Source organism: Physella acuta, unplaced genomic scaffold (assembly GCF_028476545.2).
Source record: "Physella acuta isolate Inbredline_101_S28 unplaced genomic scaffold, ASM2847654v3 ptg001245l, whole genome shotgun sequence".
In the NCBI taxonomy this organism is placed as follows: Eukaryota; Metazoa; Mollusca; class Gastropoda; family Physidae; genus Physella; species Physella acuta.
Genome location: NW_026732761.1, coordinates 85,895 through 107,459, shown reverse-complemented (window position 1 = coordinate 107,459; position 21,565 = coordinate 85,895). Strand labels below are relative to the sequence as shown.

Genomic DNA, 21,565 nt, shown 5'->3' with positions numbered 1-21,565 from the left:
AGTGATGTTCTACAGTACACACGCTGTTTCATAAAGGAAAAACATATATGACTACAGGAGTTGTAGTGTGAAAGATATGCGAACGTTCAAAACACTTCCATTACTTATTTCCCTTTTTTAAATAGTCAAATATGTGTGCTCTTAATTAAGAAACTTTTTTTTTAACTAAACAAATTGAAAAGCAATTACTCCTCTTAATTATTATTTTAAAAAAAAACATAATAAAGCATGACATAGTATAAAAGGAAATGTATTAAAAACTAATAATATAAATAGAAAAATTCTTAAAAATAAACATAAGGCGAGAGACCATTACACATACATTTGACCGCCTATAAATTAGAAAGCACCATGTCAGACATTGAAACAAAGAATTTCAAACCAGACTAATAACACTCACACAAATGATGTGTTGTTGTAATATGTTTTAATTAAAAATAAAACTAAGAATTGTAATATTTTCAAATTTCGAGCAAACCCGTATTGAGTATTCTATTTTCGTATTTAGTTTATATATATATATATATATATATATATATATATATATATATATATATATATATATATATATATATATATATATATATATATATATATATATATATATATATATATATATATATATATATATATATATATATATATATATATATATATATATATATATATATATATATATATATATATATATATATATATATATATATATATTGCGGGGTGGCTCTTTTTTCTAGTTCCGCCACTGGCTAGGTGTTGTTTTTAAAAAGCGAAGTCGAACTAATTAATATTACACCGCCGCCCTAGTTGTCGTTGGGATTAGCATAATGACGTGTGACGTACGAGCTTGTGGCTTCACCGTACAGCTCCTTACGTTTTAATCAAGACTCAAGACCCAACAAGAGAGCATTACAGGAAAATTACCTCAAGGTAAGAATCAGTAAGGTAGATCATTGGAAAAGTAATTACGCGTGTCTCATGAAAATATAAAAAAAATAATTATCCAGAACTATCACAATCTTACTCTGAATCTAACAAACTTTAGTTTTCAAGAGTTTGGTTGTAGTAACCTTATTGCGGTTGAAAGACTACCCTAACCCTAACCCTAACCCTAACCCTAACCCTAACCCTTATTCTGAATCTTAACGAATTTTGTTTCTAGATTTTCGCCATGGCCTTTTTTGTACGCCTCATAGCACTGATGGCACTTATTTTCATCATAACAAAAGCAGCTGAAATCAGAACGAGCGCTAATGTAACAACAGCCCCTCCCGTGTTGACGGCTGAACATATCAAAGTCATACTTGATAGCCACAATGAAGCCAGGAGACTGGAAAACGCTAAAGTCATGCCCGACTTGGTAATGTATTGAAATATGTTAAAATATTTTTTTACAAGACAGTTTGGTATCAGTAACACACACGCACGCACACACATACACACTGACATATTGTAAACTGACAATAAACTACTGAAATTTCATCGTCTTTTTGTTGATATTTTGTTTTTGTTTGTTTCCTTGAATGGACACCAATACTTTTCCACCTTGCCATGATCATATAAACCAAACCATAATAAACTTCTGTCAAAAATGTGGAGTTCATGTCTCAACAGGTATGGAATGCTGAGTTAGCGATGAAAGCTCAGAATTGGACGGATGCCTGTAAGTTCGCACACCAGCCGCCACGCACCAGAAGATGGGGTGAGCCTTATTGTCGTCAAATTTATCCTAATCCTAATCCTAATCCCATGCGGCGTGAAAAATGTCCCATCAAAACAGATAGCGTCAAACGTTTACAGGTTAATCATTAGAGCGGATTTTTTAAAGGAAGTTAACGTCAAGGTAGGTTGGGTACATTGTGGTCAATACATTTATTTATCTGGAGCAAATATGCTGACGTCGGTTGTAGACATTGGTTACGTGTCTACCAAAAGAGTCATTTTATTGGGAATTTTTAGTCTGGAACGAGTCTTTTTCTTATGAGACAAGTTTTCGCGGCTCTTTTTGTCGGAAACTTTTTTGTCGGGAACCGATTTGTCAGGGTCGTTTTGTCAAAGGTCATTCTGACGGTACACTAACAGCCCTGAAATAAAAGAACGAATGACTCCAATTTTCATGCCATACAATACAACAGAGGTGTAGCGAAGTGGGGCGGGGGGTGCGGACATTACCGAGTGACACCATTAAGGAAGGGGTGGGTGGCAATTGCAACATGCACAGAAGAGAAATGCTTTTTTTTGCCAGTTTCATTAAGTATTAATTAACGTTAAATAGTCTTTTATGTACAAATCGACCATTATCACAAAGGAGTGGGGATGACACAATGACGTAATCGTGCAAACTATAGAGAAAACAATGCTGCAACGAACTGTATTATTAACAGACTATAGATTAACATAGTCACTAATAATTCTGCAGTGATTAAAGCTTATGCACATACATGTACGTGTATGTGGCATATATTTAAATTATAGGCCTATGTAGGCGACACAAACATATAACTAACTAAATAAATACATAAATAAATAAATATACTTTGTTTCTTGGGGGGGGGGGGGGGGGTGACACCATGAAGTGCCGCACAGGGTGACACCCGACCTAACGACGCCACTGCAATACAATGAGATGTTTTTACAGTGCTGATCAGAATATATACATTTTGCATAAACGTATCTCATAGTCTCACCATCTTCTGATTTAATATCTCATAGTCTCACCATCTTCTGATTTAATATCTCATAGTCTCACCATCTTCTGATTTAATATTTTATAGTCTCACCATCTTCTGATTTAATATCGCATAGTGTCACAATCTTCCAATCACCATAGTCACCACCTTTGAAAGGGATACCTTATAAGGTCACCAACTTCTAATTCTATACCTCATTGTGTCACCACCTTCTAATTTAATACCTCATTGTGTCACCACCTTCTAATACCTCATTGTGTCACCACCTTCTAATACCTCATTGTGTCACCACCTTCTAATTTAATACCTCATTGTGTCACCACCTTCTAATACCTCATTGTGTCACCACCTTCTAATTTAATACCTCATTGTGTCACCACCTTCTAATTTAATACCTCATTGTGTCACCACCTTCTAATACCTCATTGTGTCACCACCTTCTAATACCTCATTGTGTCACCACCTTCTAATACCTCATTGTGTCACCACCTTCTAATACCTCATTGTGTCACCACCTTCTAATACCTCATCTTTCACCACCTTCTAATCTAATAATTCATTGTGTCACCACATTCCAATATCATAATTAATTGTGTCACCAATTGTCAATTGTCAATCTGTCTCACTCTATGAGGACTTCTAAGGTTGAGAAAGTGAAGTGTTCAAATGAATGTTTGTCTATTTAATGCTAGTGCGCTCCATTGTGCCGTCCTCAATATATTATAGTTAGCTTTTACAGTAAAGAAAAAACAACTTGTTAAATCTTACCCTGTCCAGGCCTCATGACAAGAAAGAGTCATTAATCTAACGCTAAGACATTTTTATGTACTGGTCGTTTGTTTCCAAAGTCTGGTCTTTTGACTTGCACTGACAGTGTCTCGACCACATAAAATATGACAGCAGCTTTTGTTAAAGGATGAAAAATTACCCTTAAAGTGTTGTCAAATTTTAAAAATCTTCTTGCGCACCTTATTTTACAGTAGATGTTTAATAAAAAGGTAATTTGTACCCCTAAAGATAATTTAGAATAGAAAACACGTTCTACCCTAACCCTAGACTATACCCCGAAGAAATGACTGAAAGAAAATCTGAATGCCACAGTTGTCAAGTTTGAGCTTAGTTGCAACGCTTTGGGGTGTTGATCAAGGTACCATATAAAGTATAAAGTATTGTGGTAATGTACAAATTTCGCGATTATTCAAAAATATAATGGCGTCATTGATTTAAAACATAGAATTGAGAATCAAACGCCGAAAATAATACATAACAATACTGACGTCATTGATAATGGAAAAAAAAACCGGTTATTTTAAATGTCTAATTTTAGAGTGAATTTTCGGAAAAGTATTGTATATATATATATGTATATGTATATGTATATGTATATGTGTATGTGTATGTGTATGTGTATGTGTATGTGTATGTGTATGTGTATGTGTATGTGTATGTGTATGTGTATGTGTATGTGTATGTGTATGTGTATGTGTATGTGTATGTGTATGTGTATGTGTATGTGTATGTGTATGTGTATGTGTATGTGTATGTGTATGTGTATGTGTATGTGTATGTGTATGTGTATGTGTATGTGTATGTGTATGTGTATGTGTATGTGTATGTGTATGTGTATGTGTATGTGTATGTGTATGTGTATGTGTATGTGTATGTGTATGTGTATGTGTATGTGTATGTGTATGTGTATGTGTATGTGTATGTGTATGTGTATGTGTATGTGTATGTGTATGTGTATGTGTATGTGTATGTGTATGTGTATGTGTATGTGTATGTGTATGTGTATGTGTATGTGTATGTGTATGTGTATGTGTATGTGTATGTGTATGTGTATGTGTATGTGTATGTGTATGTGTATGTGTATGTGTATGTGTATGTGTATGTGTATGTGTATGTGTATGTGTATGTGTATAGTAAGTATTAGTATTAGGATTGAGGTAAGGTTTATAAGGTGTTTAACTTTCAACTAGCCAACCCGTACGAACCGCTTTATTTTCTACTTTTCATTTATTCATAAATTAGGAATTCGACACTACTAATGCTGCGTCTGAAAATATTTTGCTTTAAAACACTATCAGTAGCTTTTGAAGGACGATTATCCCCACCCTCTTCCCCCCCCCCCCCCCCCCGCCCCCATGAAAGCAGCCACCCGTAATGACAGTTTACGGACGTCAATGAAAAGAGCAAGCAGAACTTTTTACCTCCCCTTTGTTTCAATTAGAGTTTAAAACTTAATATTTTCCCCTAATAGCTTATTGTTACATTATTATATTTTTGTAAGCTTTTATATATCCCCATTGCTATTTGTGGATTGATATCTTTAAAACACAATTATATGGTAGGTTTTAGGCGACTGGTTACAGTTGGTAGAGTGTAGGCGACTGGTTACAGCTGGTATGGTGTAGGCGACTGGTTACAGCTGGTAGGGTGTAGGCGACTGGTTACAGCTGGTAGGGTGTAGGCGACTGGTTACAGCTGGTAGGGTGTAGGCGACTGGTTACAGCTGGTAGGGTGTAGGCGACTGGTTACAGCTGGTAGAGTGTAGGCGACTGGTTACAGCTGGTAGAGTGTAGGCGACTGGTTACAGCTGGTAGGGTGTAGGCGACTGGTTACAGCTGGTAGGGTGTAGGCGACTGGTTACAGGTGGTAGGTTTTAGGCGACTGGTTACAGCTGGTAGGGTGTAGGCGACTGGTTACCGCTGGTAGGGTGTAGGCGACTGGTTACAGCTGGTAGGGTGTAGGCGACTGGTTACAGCTGGTAGGGTGTAGGCGACTGGTTACAGCTGGTAGGGTGTAGGCGACTGGTTACAGCTGGTAGGGTGTAGGCGACTGGTTGTAAGCGACTGGTTACGAAGGGGTATTAATACTTTTAGTTTTTTTACTTTCTCGTATATACGAAATAGGCCTATAGAGAAAGTCTTGTAATCGTGCAAAAAAAAAAATCGAGATTTTTGCAAATCTCGACGTTTTTCAACTCCCTGTGTCGGAAAAACAGTTTTGCAATCTTTTCCGTATACCTGTGTGTGTGTGTGTGTGTGTGTGTGTGTCTGTGTGTGTGTATAAACACGATAACTTGATTTCCGTTAATGCTAGGTTGATGAAATTTTATATATAAGTATTAGAATCTATATCAAAATCGTAGATCCTTATAAACTTTTCAGCGATTTCCGACAACCCGAAGTAGAACTTTTTCTACTTTCAATTTTTCAAAAGCCTATAACTTGAGTACTATTTCAGATATATAAATGAACTTTCACATGTAAGTAAAAGATCTAATTCTCTGTCTTATACCAAATTTTGAGTAATTTCCATTGACCGGAAGTAGTAATTTTCGCTATTTCCGATTTCTCAAAAAAACGCATGTAAATTTATAAAGTACTAATAATATTTCGCATTGTTATCCATATTTTGTTTTGCGTTCACTTGGTGTGCTATTCTTTTTATCTACGAGATTCTACTCTATTTTAAAAAGATTAAGTACTTAATAAAACCGGGAGTGATCTCCCGTAAAATTTCTTGAATATTCTTATATAAAACAACAGGGGATGACATCTCGGGATATGGACATGATTTTTAATCCATTTTTAATTACTTAAACTTTTAAAATAGAATAGAATCTCGTAGAAAAAAGAATTGCACGATTATTTTTTACTTTCTCGTATATACGAAGTATAGAGAAAGTCTTGTAATCGTGCGAAAGAAAAAAAATAGAGATTTTTACAAATCTCGACGTTTTACATCTCACTGATACGGAAAAACACAATTTTGCAATCTTGTCCGTATGTATGTGTGTCTGTCTGTCTGTGTGTCTGTGTGTGTGTGTGTATGTGTAAACACGATTACTTGAGTACCGTTACAGCTAGGTTGATGAAATTTCATATATAAGTATTTTATCAAAATCGTTGATCCGTATCAACTTTTGAGCGATTCCCGATAATCGGAAGTGGTATTTTTTCTACTTTGAATTTTTCAAAAGCCTAAAACTTAAGTACTATTTCAGATAGATATATGAAATTTCACATTTAAGTAAAAGATCTAATTATCTACCTCATGTCAAATTGTGAGTTATTTCCGTTGACCGGAAGTACTAATTTACGCTATTTCCGATTTCTCAAAAAACGAATATAAATTTATAAAGTACTAATAATATTGCGCACTATTATGCTTATTTTTTTTTGTGTTCACTTGGTGCGCAATTCGTTTTTTCTATGAGATTCTATTCTATTTTTACAAGCTTTTATTTAACTCACTTCCTCTGTCGTCGCTCTGTCGTCAGTCTAAATCGAAACGCAGGAGTGAAAATTCGGAAACTTCTACTTGACCGATACGATTCACATTTGACACGTGGGTCAAGACATGAAGACAATGCAATCTGAAATTAAATTTGACTTGATTGGATGCCTAATTAATTTTTTATGAATTAAGTAAAATGTGGACCGAATTAGTAGGCATGTCTAGCCAACCACATCACACGAGTCATCACGTTCAATAGCTGCGCCATCACGGTACGTTCAATAGCTGCGCCATCAAGTTCAGTAGGCGCGCAATGGTTTTTAGTCATGTAACTCTATTGTAAATAAAACATGTAAAGTACTGAAAAAAAATTCATAAAAAACGTTTTAATAACAAGCTTTTATGTAATAATGCACTAAAAAGTAGAAAATAAATTATAGACTACTATTTAAATTACTATAAAGAAAAGCGTGGGTCTCTTCTCAAATATTAGTAAAGGTATCCAACTAAAGTGACCCACCCTTGGCACGTTGGTCAAGACATGAAGACAATGCAATCTGAAACTAAATTTGACTTAATTGGATGCCTACTTAATTTTTTATGAATTAATTAAAATTTGGTCCGAATTAGTAGGCATGTCAATCCAACCACACCACACGCGTCATCACTTTCAATAGCTGCGCCATCAGGTTTAATAGCTGCGCCATCACGTTCAATAGACGCGCAATGGTTTGTAGTCATGTAACACTATTGTAAATAAAACATGTAAAGTACTGAAATTTTTTTTCATAAAAAACGTTTTAATAACAAGCTTTTATGTAATGATGCACTAAAAAGTAGAAAATAAATTATACACTACTATTAAATTACTATAAAGAAAAGCGTGGGTCTCTTCTCAAATATTAGTAAAGGTATCCAATAGGTACTAAAGTTCTAAAGTGACCCATGCTTTTCTTTATAGTAATTTAAATAGTAGTGTATAATTTATTTTCTACTTTTTAGTGCATCATTACATAAAAGCTTGTTATTAAAACGTTTTTTATGAAATTTTTTAAAAAGTTTAAGTAATCAAAAATCATGTCTATATTCCAAGTTATATACCCTGCTCTGGCTTCTGTGAAAAACCTTTCTGTTAAAGACCATTACCTGTGTGTTTAGTAATCATCATAAACCCGGCATTGTCCACCCAAACCACAACCAACCAAAACCAAAACAACAAAACGCAAACATAAAGCTAACACAATTACAAATACAAACGAAAACAAAAACCTAACAACAAACACAACCACAAACACCAATACAAACACAAAGAATAAACAAACAAAAAGCAAACGAAAACAAAAACCTAACATCAAACCCAACCACAACCACAAACACCAATACGAACACAAAGAAAAAAACGAAAAAGCAAACGAAAACAAACCAAATCCAAATGCAAAACTAACCACAAACACAAACACAAACCCAAAGAAAAAAAACACAAACAAAAAAGCAAACGAAAACAAACCAAATCCAAACGCAAAACCAACCACAAACACAAATACAAACACAAACCCAAAGAAAAAAAAACACAAACGAAAACGAAAAAAGAAAGAACAAAAACGAACGAAATCAAAACGCAACCACTAACGCAAACCCAACCTAAACACAATGAAAATACAAACGCGAACATAAACGCAAAGTGCTCACAGTCTAGCCCGGGGCAGAATCGCCTGTTTCAGCTTAATAAACGACTATAGTACCCCAACTTATGCATAGTCTTTTGCACTCACTTAAACGAACGTAGTTGCCAAACCAAACCAAATGAACAATTATAATACTCCAAGCTTATCCGTAAAATACCTACATTTGCACTTGATCAATCCCCGCTAATTATGTAATTATTATTTTTCCCAACACCAAAACAAATTAATAAAAAGTAAATTCTTTTCCACTAATGCAATGTTTTATAAAGGGAAGGAATTGTGTTTTCCTAATTTATCAAAGTGAAGTAAGTGCTAAAGGACTAAATATAAATAATTTTCAGACATAATTAGAATTTTTGTAAAAGATGATATTTTTTTAAACTTGTGTTTAATGAACATGCCGACAATTATTACTATCAGTTTGATAAATGAAAATTATTTCCCAAAACTTTCAATATTAATTTTTTAACTCATAAATTTAGACCGTGAGCACGATAATAATCTAACACTTAAATCCATAGAAGTATGTCCACGACAAACAAATTTATTTTTACATACAGAATTAAGCTTTATATATTAGATTCGCCCCTAAACCTCATGATCCCAATATCAAATTTCCCCTCATAACTGCATCCCCTTCGTCCCCACGACCCCCACCCCTGTTTTGAAATACTAGGTTAAATACTGAAAATGATGTATTATCTAAATACATTTCAATCAATATTAATTTGACTCCCACCCCTCAACCCCCATGTCCCCACCTTGTTTCGCACCATTTATAATTTGTCCTTCAGTTTCCTATTGTTGATTTTTGTGTATTGTTTAATTTATACAGCTTACAAACATTGTAAAGCTATCATTTGTTACTATTTTAGTATTATCATATAGTTAAAGCAAAAAAAAAAAAAAAATAAAAAAAAAAAAAATAAAATAAAATAAAATAAATTAAAAAAAAAAACATATAGAAACACACGAACTCGCACGCTGTATGTAGAACATCACAGCGTTCAGGTCACGCAACATTGCTCCTGATGTGTGGGCCACCGCACCCAACCAATCCCCACCCCCTTTTAACCCATGCCGCTATGACCCCGCCCACCCCACCGATACAGTGCAACATTCTGACATAATGGCACAGTTTTTTTGTAAATTTTATTATTGTATTAATTTTTTTATGATGTCAGTCAGGACAAGTTCCTTTATTTTATACATTTGTTGTTTACACATGTATCACCTTTTTACAAAGAATGCGAGGCATTTGAGATGTACATTACTAAGCAGAATACCCTTTAAAACACGGGTTCCCAACCTGGGGGTCGCGACCCCCCTGGGGGTCGCCAAGGGCTTTCTGGGGGGTCGCCAACTGGTATACTAAACCTAAGTAATGAGAAACAAAACATAAATATTTAGAAGAATATCTGCAGTTCTGCTTTACTAACATCACTGGAATTCAAATAGAGTAGAAGCAAAACGTAGGCCTACTGTGCAAAGTTGTTCTCAGTCACGAGTTTATAAAATCTTCAAAACTAAAACGTCATTTGAGACGAGTCATTCGGGACACACCAAAAAAGATATCGTGTTCTTTCGTCGGCATGAAGCTAGTTGCAAACGTACGTCGCCAAGGAAATACAGCATTAGCGCAAGCATCAAATGAAGTTGCGATAGAAAATGCCAAGCAAAAAAAAAAACAAAAACACAAACAATAGAAGAAAATCTCATCAAACGCTGCATGTTGAAGATGGTGAAGTTAATTCTTGGGGATTCCAGTGCAGTAAAGATGCAACAAATATCTCTGCCTAATAATACTACTCAGCGGCTTGTAGCCGACGTGTCCGTAGATATTAAATAACATTTTTTTTAATGAAATCAAGCGTTCACCATTGTTTGCTTTTCAAGTTGATAAATCAATAGACGTGAGTTCGTGTTCGCAGTTGCTGGTCTTTGTCTATATTCATTCAATTGATAGCAACGAAGAGTTGCTATTTTGTGAAATAGCATGGAGAAAATAAATACATTTTTTTTTAAACTGGAAGATTAAAGTTAGTTAAAACGGCTGTGGGGGTTTGTACTGATGGTGCGCTATCCAGGTTTAGGTAAAAATCGGGCATTCAGAAAACAGAAAAGATTTAGCTCACTAGCCACTGCATGATTTACCAGTACGCCCTCGTCATCAAGACTCCATTGCAAGTAACAGTCGTACATTATATTTAATCGGGAGCAAAGACATTAACCCATATTCTGCTAGCGTCCCACTTATGGGACGCTTGGTAAAAAAAATGCTAAAATTTATTAAAAACTAGTTAAAACACAAATTATGTTTCATTGTATTTGAAAATGGCTAGACTATTGAATTTGTGTGTGTTTTGTGAAAAAGAATAATTTAGAAAAATGTTATAGTGCCTGATTTGCAGGACTTGTCAAAATGGCGGAAAAAAGAAAACATGCGCACAGGATAATGCATATCTTCTAAAATATTAACATTTTAAGTGCAAAATACATTTGAAACTTGTAGCAGTACCATATTTCTATCTGATAAAAATTTAAAAATAACATTTTTTTTTTTACTACTTCGTTATATCAAGTGTACAACAAGCGTCCCATAAGTGGGACGCTAGCAACGAATGGCCCCATGTAGATTGTTACACAAACGTCACATTTATTGGACATTAGCGAGAAACAAAGATGCAAATGTTTATGTTAAATGGTTATTTATGGTGAAACAATTGTTGACTTTGTTAACTGCTGACTTTGGGGTGTTAAGTAGTATGTATAGATATTTAATTATGACCTTGACCTATATTTATGCAGATTGTTACACAAACGTCACATTTATTGGACACTAGCGTGAAACACAGATGCATATATTTATGGTAAATGGTTATTTATGGTGAAACAATTGTTGACTTTGTTAACTGTTGACTTTGGGGTGTTAAGTAGTATTTATAGATATTTAATTATGACCTTGAGCTATATTTTCTTATATATTATTGTATTAGAAAATTGCAAATATTGAAAAACTTACATTTTATTTTTAAGTTTTCAGAATTACACTTACTGAAGTATTTAATACCATTGAATACAAACTAATTTAGTATTGCTGTAAATTTACTAGCGCGTGATATTAAAATTATAACAAACCAGAATAATAACAATGGCCACGATTTAGGTGAAATGATTCAGTCATGGGGGTTGATTAACTCTCTTCATATAAGAGAGCTTAAGCTACATATAGCAGAAAGGTGAATTAGCTGTGTACAGTTGTCATGCCGCAATAATATCCCCCTCCAAAGGTTACCGATACCAGCTTTACTTTGTTAACTTTTTAAGGAGATTCCTGGTGTTAGATTGGGAGCTGTTCGCATAGTGAGGTGCATACATGGATGAGAGCCATGAACACTCAATACAAGCCCCCAGAGACGGATCCGTGCCCTAGAAATAAGATGTCTGATGTCCTAATGTACGCCTGTGGGGGGGGGGGGGGAATAGCGAGGGTAACAAAAGAGAAGATAGCTGGATGACATCTGGGACTGGACCGGATCATCTATTACAAATTGACTAAGGGCAGAGTTTCTTTCAGGCATCATTTCTGAGGGGGGGGGGGGGCTCTGCCCCCAGAAGAAAATGGAATTTATATACAAAACATACTTTTACCAATGTCCACCCTTCCCCTGAAATTTAAGTCCCCACCCCTGAAAATTTCAAGTACCCCCCCCCCCCCCCAAAAAAATCAATGATTTATATTTAATTATATTACAGTTTCGATGAATAATAACAATATTTGTGATCAGGTGTGTTTAATTAGATGTACTAGTCACAGCTTTACTTATTTCCAAGGGTTGTTCACTTTGATGGATGCTAGATTGAAAGAAAACTAGACTTTTGAACATAATTTCGGCATTTTAGACCATGGTACGGCTAACCCAATTGATCATTATCAGTATTTTTAGCTGTCCTAAACAATGTAATCATTGGTCTAACAATACAAAATCAGTATACAGCTTAATTTTCGCTCAAATAGCCATATTTCGTGAAAAATGATTTTATTTTTCAATAAATGTACATGGGGCCGTTCGTTGCTAGCGTCCCATTTATGGGACGTTTTTAAAAAAATCGATATTTAAAAAAGTATTGATTTTTAAAAAAAATCCATAGTCATTCCTTCATTCAGTGCCCAAAAGCTAAACCATATCAAAAAATTATAAAAATTTGAGACCTTGGGATAATATGGGTTAATATAGATCACGAGGTTCTGCTTTTCTACACTACAGTACGCTGGCTGTCAAACGAAGTGTTGTGAATCGTGTTTTTGAATTGAAATCTGTAATCAAATTGTTCTTGGAAGTGCAAAGGAAACAAGACCTTTTGGTATACTTAAAACGACATAGAGTGGTTGGAGAGAGTATCATACCTAGCAGATATATTCGAACATCAACGTAAGCTTAACCTGAAGCTTCAGGGAAAATGAACGAGGATTATTACTTTCCATAATAATCTCGGGGCATTTTTATCAAAGCTGCAAAATTGGCGAAGAAAATAAATCTTGGAAATGTTGTACATTTGAGAAACTCTGCAGTATGGTAGATGAACCTGATTGTGAGATAATTAAAATTTTGAAAGAAGCGATTTCTGGGCATCTTGAATCTCTTGAAAACGAACTGCGGCGCTATTTCTCTGAGCTGAAAGAAGAAGAATCTGCATTGACGCATTACCCATTCTCTACTTCCCTTGATGTTGCCAGCATTCCCGATGAATTACAAGGTGAATTCTTTGATTTGCAGAATGATTCCGCCTAACATGAAAAACTGCTCACACAATTTTGGTGTATTATTCACCATTCATACCCAAACGTAAAATTGATCGACTTTTCGAGAATAGCCTTTCAACACTATTCTTCGATTAAAAACAAAATTAAGAAGTAAATTGAATGTTGATAATGACATAGGTTGGCGTTAACAAAAACTTAACAGTGAATGTTTGGTAAATAGCATGCAATTTTAAACATCGTATTAAAACAGTTATCAAGAGTAGTTCAAATTGCTTATTTATTTCCACACTAAATTCGGCTTTTTAATTTTATGGGGGTCGCGGGTCACTAACTATTTATAAAAGGGGGTCGCCACTCGAAAAAGGTTGGGAACCACTGCTTTAAAATTTATTATGTGAGTATGGTGGATTCTTTCCCTTTTTTTGGAAGTGATCAAAAAGTTGAACTGTAATTTGAAAATGTTTTCTTAGTAAATTGTGGTCATATGTTATATTTAACCGCTTATAATTGTTCCCCTTTTGGTTATTCTTTCGATTTGTACATATCAATTTAACTCCAACAGATAACTTGCCACTAGTTAAAGTATTATCAACCTACCAGTGTAAAATATGTTGTAATTTGTTTTGTGGTAAATAAAATTTAAAAAAATAAAATAAATAAAAAAAAAATTCATAAAAAACGTTTTAATAACAAGCTTTTATGTAATGATGCACTAAAAAGTAGAAAATAAATTATAGACTACTATTTAAATAACTATAAAGAAAAGCGTGGGTCACTTTAGTATCTATTGGATACCTTTACTAATGTTAAGGAAGACACCCACGCTTTTCTTTATAGTTAATTAAATAGTAGTCTATAATTTATTTTCTACTTTTTAGTGCATCATTACATGAAAGCTTGTTATTAAAACGTTTTTTTATGAATTTTTTTTCAGTACTTTACATATTTTATTTACAATAGAGTTACATGACTAAAAACCATTGCGCGCCTACTGAACATCACGTTCAGTAGGCGCGCAATGGTTTTTGAACGCAGCCATTACGTGATGGCGCAGCTATTGAAGGTGATGACGCGTGTGGTGTGGTTGGCTAGACATGCCTACTAATTCGGTCCAAATTTTTATTAATTCATAAAAAATTAATTAGGCATCCAATTAAGTCAAATTTAGTTTCAGATTGCATTGTCTTCATGTCTTGACCCACGTGTCAAATGTGAATCGTATCGGTCAAGTAGAACTGTCCGAATTTTCATTCCAGCGTTTCTATCTAGACTGACGACTGACGACTTACGACAGACAGAGGAAGTGAGTTAAATAAAAGCTTGTAAAAAATAAAAAAATTCGAGAAAGTTTAGGGGAGATCACTCCCGGTTTATTTTTGCACATTAACAAGGCTTTCTCTATACTTCGTATATACAAGAAAGTTTGTTTATTTTTTTTTTTGAGTGAGTTTGTAGGCCATTTTCATTCATTGTTATATTTAAATGCATCTACTTTAAGTATGAATGAGTGTATAGGCCGTTTTTGTTAGTGCTTGAGCATACCACATGCTGTTATTATGTTGATGGTAAAAAGAGACAAGTGATAGTTAAATGTCATGTATTTCAGGTGAAAACATTGCAGCTGTTGGCAACACCAGGCCGATACCCAATCAGCTGATTGATATGATAAATGAGTGGATAGCTGAGAAAAAATTTAACGTTGGCGGCACTTTCGAGGAATGTTGCAGCTTTAAGTCAAGTGACTGCTGTCACTACACGCAGGTAATGGGGATAAAAAGAATAATGGAACAAACGTTTCTAAATAACTGGAATTATATTTTAAAGAACTTACAGCTTTTTCAAAAATTGGATATATGTCAAAATACCTCTAAATAAAACAATAATTTTCCGCTCTATTATACATTAGGAAAGAACTACGTCGAAAAAAAACCAATGCAATGAAAGTGATGTAAAGATATTAAATTCGGATGCGTTAAGTAACATTTTCAAAACCCTATAAGTTAAGTTTTTTTTTTTTTTGAGAAATCGGAAATAGCGTAAATTACTTCTTCCGGTCAACCGAAATTACTCAAAATTTGATAGCAGGTAGAAAAGTAGATCTATTACTTATTTTTGAAATTTCGTTTATCTATCTGAAATAGTACCCACGTTATAGGCATTTGAAAAATTGAAACAGAATTAGTTCCATTTCCGTTTATCGGAAATCGCTGAAAAGTTTTATATGGAACTTCAAATTCGATATAATACTTTTATATGAAATTTCATCAACCTTGCTGTAACGGTACTCAAGTTATCTTGTTTACAGACACACAGACACACACACACAGACACACCCACACACATACACACAGACATACGGACAATATTGCAAAATTATGTTTTTCCGTATCAGTGAAGTGTAAAACGTCGAGATTTGTAAAAATCTCGATTTTTTTTTTTTGCACCATTACAAGACTTAATTCTTCGTATATACGAGAAAGTAAAAAAGCAATTGCATAGTAACGACATAGCAGTAACATAGCACTAAAATGTGGAATAAAGAAATAATATTACATAGTTATAATACAAAATGAGATTAAATAAGAATATAATATATGCATGAGAAATGTTTTAATGATTCAATTAGAGAGGTCATTAAATAATTATTGTTTTAGTTTAGTTTTGAACATATTTTCAGATCTAGATTATTTTATTTTATTAGGAAGATTGTTCCACAAATTAGAACCAGAGTAGGCGAAGCTATGTTTTTGGAAAAAAAGTTGTATATGGGATCGGTAAATTAAGACGACGATTTAATTTTGTGTTAAAAGAAAGGTCTGATAAGTAAGAGGGGGCTTTTTCGTGGGATATTTTATAAATCGTAGTATATATATATATATATATATATATATATATATATATATATATATATATATATATATATATATATATATATATGTATAAATTCTTTAGTATATATTATCTTTTTATTAAATGAAGGTATACTAGTTGTAATAAAAGAATCAAGGCTACTAGACAAGCCAGTAACCAGTTTTATAGCCTTTTTTTTGTAATGATAGTAGAAGACGCTGCTTAGTTATAAAGCTGCCGCTCCACACTACAGAAGCATAATCCAACCTAGATTGAATAAAAACTTAATAAAAAACCAGCCTGCTCCTATAGTCCAGAAAAAAAAACAACTATGTTTTTCTGTCTCAAAGAGATATAAAACTTCAAGATTAGTAAAAAATTTCACAATTGCATAATTTCAATACTTTTTTATATACTTCGTATACGAGAAGGTAATAAACCGGAAGTGATCTCCCCTAAACTTTCTCAAATATTCTTATATAACACTACGTGGAATGGCAACTCGGAGAGTAGACATGATTTTTTAATTACTTAAACTTTTAAAAATAGAAGAGAATCTCGTAGAAAAAAGAATTGCGCACCAAGCGAACGCTAAATAAAATGTGCATAATAGTGCGGAATATTATTAGTACTTTATAAATTTACATGCGTTTTTTTGAGAAATCGGAAATAGCGTAAATTACTACTTCCGGTCAACGGAAATTACTCAAAATTTGATAGAAGGTAGAGGATTAGATCTTTTACTTACATGTGACATTTCATTTATCTATCTGAAACGGTACTCAAGTTATAGGCTTTTGAGAAATTCAAAGTAGAAAAAGTACCACTTCCGGTTTTCGGAAATCGCTCAAAAGTTGATACGGATCTACTATTTTGATGTAATACTTATATTTGAAATTTCATCAACCTAGCTATAACAGTACTCAAGGTATCGTGTTTACACACACAGACACACACACAGACATGCGGACAAGATTGCAAAAATATGTTTTTCTGACTCAGGGAGCCCTAAAACGTCGAGATTTGTAAAAATCTCGATTTTCTTTTGCCCGATTACAAGACTTACTTTATACTTCGTATATACGAGAAAGTAAAAAAGCTAGAAAAAACAGCAACAACAAACATTTAAATTAAAGAGGTCTTGAGACCGACCCACAGGCAAATGAAGCTCAGTAGTTAGGGACAGGAATTCATCTAGAAAAGACAACTTACTTGTAGTTTGTTTTTTTACGGAAGCAAATCAACAAAGGAAAGCAAGCCGATAGCGAAATGCCTAATGCCATATGGCGCATAACATGTAGACACGTCATAATTTAATGTGTTTGAGAAAATCTCGTCTAACATTTCAATTGAGAACGAAGCAGAAGAGTTTGAATCTGAAATATATGTAAAACACTCTGAGTGGTATCCATTGAATGTGTTAGTTTACAAACCTAGATAAATATATTTTAAGACGTATGCACTCATAAACTGCTCGTTTTTACTTTCTCGTATATACGAAGTACAGAGAAAGTCTTGTAATAGTGGAAAAAGAAATCGAGATTTTTCCAAATCTCGACGCTTTACACCTCCCTGAGTCGGAAAAACATATTTTTGCAATCTTGTTCGTATATGTGAGTGTGTGTGTGTGTATGTGTGTGTATATGTATGTTTGTGTGTCTGTAAACACGATAACTTGAGTACCGCTGCAGCTAGGTTGATGAAATTTCAAATAGAAGTATTATATCAAAATCGTAGATCCGTATCATTTTTTGAGCGATTTCCGATAACCGACAGTGGAACTTTTTCTACTTTCCATTTTTCAAAAGTATACATCTTGAGTACTTTTTCAGATAGATAAATGAAATTTCACATATAAGTAAAATATATAATTATCTGTCTTCTATCAAATTTTGAGTAATTTCCGTTTACCGTAAGTAGTAATTTACGATATTTCCGATTTCTCAACAACAAAAAAACGCATGTGAATTTATAAAGTACTAATAATATCCCGCACTATTATGCACATTTTGAATTGCGTTCACTTGGTGTGCAATTCTTTTTTCTACCAGATTATATTCTATTATAAAAAGTTAAATTAATTAAAAGCGGATTAAAAATATTGTCTATATCCCGAGTTGCCATCCCCCGTAGTGTTATATAAGAATATCCGAGAAAGTTTAAGGGAGATCACTCCCGGTTTATTCCTTTATTAATTTGTGCATTTGACATTGCTTTCTTAAATCTGTTTTTAGGCCGTGTGGGCCAACACTCGGCAAGTTGGATGTGGGTATACAGCTTGTGAGAATCTTGCCTATGGGAGCGGCACATTGACAAATATTGCATTTCTCGCATGCTACTACACACCCTCGTGAGTTGGTTTATAATTTGAATTAATTAAAGTTTGTATGGATTGTATGCCCCATATGTCTTGGGCTCAATCGGGAAAAGATTTTGATGTACGAGCCGACCCGCAGCGTAGCATACGCCGCTATTTGATTGTCTTATTTTCTACTTTTTAGTAATTCACAATTTTTAAATTCGACACTACCCCCCCCCCCCCCTCCATGGCTCGTGAATTATCGTCCGTGACGACAGTTTACAGGCGACAATGAAAATATCAAGCAGAAATAGTTACCTCCCCATAGTTTCAAATCGTTTAAATACTAAATTATCTGCCCTTAATAGCCGTCACGACTCCGACCCATAACTACTACGAGCCGACCCGCTGCGTATCATACGCCGCTATTTAGTTGTTTTATTTTCTACTTTTCAGTAATTCATAATTTGTGAATTCGACAGTACCAATGCTGCCACTGAAAATATTTGCTTTACAACACTAACCCTCCCCCCCCCCCCTCTTTTCCCCTTACCCTGACCCTACACCCCCCCCCCCCCCCCCGTGAAAGCATCCTCCTCTTAGTTATTTCTTAGTTACCACCTGTAAGTTTAAAATCGAACTAAATTATCTTCCCCTAATAGAAACCCGGCTCTACGATTTGTAAACATTTAGAGTGAACACAGCTCACCAGACAATGTGGGGGTGGGGTGGGGGTGGTAGTGATAGTGATAGAGAGAAAGAGAGGGGACTGCAAGGAGGCGCTTGCAGCTTGTTTTCTAACGGCTCCCAGAAGAGAATTATATATACGAGCCGACCCGCTGCGTATCATACGCCGCTATTTAGTTGTTTTTTTTCTACTTTTCAGTAATTTATAATTTGTGAATTCGACAGTACCAATGCTGCCATTGAAAATATTTGCTTAAAAACACTAACCCCCCCCCCCCACACGTGAAAGCAGCCTCCTCTTAGTTACCTCCTCTAAGTTTAAAATCGTTTCAAACTCAATTATCTGCCCCTAATAGCCGTCACCAAACCCGTCTCTATGATTGTAAATTGTAAACAGAGTGAACACCGCTCACCAGATCATGTGGGGGTGGGGGTGGGGGTGGTAGTGATAGTGATAGAGAGGAAGAGAGGGGACTGCAAAGGCGCGCTTGCAGCTTGTTTTCTAACTGATCCCAGAAGAGAATTATATATATCGATAGATAGATTGTAAACATTCGTCTTGAACCATGGCTCGCCCGTCAAGTGGGGGTGAGGATGGTTGTGATATGCCTAAAGAGCGGGGGAGTAACCGCGTGCGTTTAAGTGGTGTCTCGCATTGTCCCCATGCAGAGCATTATATAGAATAGATGTGGTGTCTACCCACAAGGATACACAACTTAGAGGAAAAAAAAATGATTTAACACGTTTCATGTGTGTTAATAAATTCATAATATGTTAATATCTTTTAACATATAGACAAAAATAGTATATAGCCGCTGATAGCCTGGTTGCCATGGAAACCACGAAAAGGTGTGATACCTAACACGTGTTCACACTCTGTAAGCTTTGTTCCAAAATAAGATTTTAAAATCTGAGAGAGATTTAGCTTTTTTAACAAATCTATACAACAGGCAAAGCTAACCTAATATATTTCTACGTTTTTTCATTATGACAGCATGTATTCCACTTTTAATACATGTGTTTTTAAATAAAAATTAGGGGGCGGTGCAACCTTTACCTCTACCTCTACCTCTACCTCTACATCTACCTATACCTATACCTATACCTATACCTATACCTATACCTATACCTATACCTATACCTATACCTATACCTATACCTATACCTATACCTATACCTATACCTATACCTATACCTATACCTATACCTATTCCTATACCTATACCTATACCTATACCTATACCTATACCTATACCTATACCTATACCTATACCTATACCTATACCTATACCTATACCTATACCTATACCTATACCTATACCTATACCTATACCTATACCTATACCTATACCTATACCTATACCTATACCTATACCTATACCTATACCTATACCTATACCTATACCTATACCAATACCTATACCTATACCTATACCTATACCTATACCTATACCTATACCTATACCTATACCTTTATCGTTACCTGTACCTTCAGTTTTACGTTATTAAGAAGTTTTTTTCCAGCACCTATACCCTTAAAATATCACATGGTCTTTAAAGACATCAACATGTCATTTTAAATGTCAATTTGTCATTTTAAATGTCAATTTGTCTTTTTGAATTTGTAGAGGAAACAGCCCGATAGTCACTTACGATTGGAGGCCTTATATCCCGGCTGAGGTCAAGGTCACTCCATAGTCAGTCATGTGGTCTAATATTATCTGTCTGCCTACTGAAATTTGGTGATGTTTGTCTGCTGAAGTTTGGCGATGTCTGCCTACTGAAGTTTGGCGATGTCTGTCTACTGAAGTTTGGCGATGTCCGTCTACTGAAGTTTGGCGATGTCCGTCTACTGAAGTTTGGCGATGTCTGTCTACTGAAGTTTGGTGATGTCTGTCTACTGAAGTTTGGCGATGTCTGCCTACTGAAGTTTGGCGATGTCTGTCTACTGAAGTTTGGCGATGTCCGTCTACTGAAGTTTGGCGATGTCTGCCTACTGCAGTTTGGCGATTTCTGTCTACTGAAGTTTGGCGATGTCTGCCTACTGAAACATTCATTGTTTTATTATGTAAAAAAGTCAACACGTGAATAACCTTAATTTTTTATGTTGACTTCATTGAAAATTTAATAACATGCATTAAAATACGATATTTATTGCCTAGAAGTGTTTTGTACTTTTAGAAATTGAGATTGGGGTAGGCTAAGAATAAGTTAAGATAACGTCAGGGATAAGGTTAGGCTTAGGAACAGAGTTAACGATAGGATTAAGCAAAGAGGGTTAGAGGTATGGCTAGAGTTAATATATGGAGATAAAGATATTTAAGATAAATAGAGTTGGATATGGAGAAAG

At 34.7% G+C, this 21,565-nt stretch overlaps 1 protein-coding gene across 1 annotated transcript; it reads left to right on the top strand.

Annotated features, from left to right (window-relative positions):
* The first annotated feature begins 834 nt into the window (after window positions 1–834).
* On the top strand, window positions 835–21,388 carry LOC131957456 (GLIPR1-like protein 1). Its single transcript, XM_059322281.1, has 6 exons — window positions 835–927; window positions 1,160–1,357; window positions 1,612–1,699; window positions 14,986–15,140; window positions 18,464–18,579; window positions 20,844–21,388. The coding sequence occupies exons 2-6, from the start codon at window positions 1,169–1,171 to the stop codon at window positions 20,911–20,913; spliced, it is 618 nt and encodes a 205-aa protein (XP_059178264.1). The 5' UTR covers window positions 835–927; window positions 1,160–1,168; the 3' UTR covers window positions 20,914–21,388.
* Window positions 21,389–21,565: the final 177 nt, after the last annotated feature.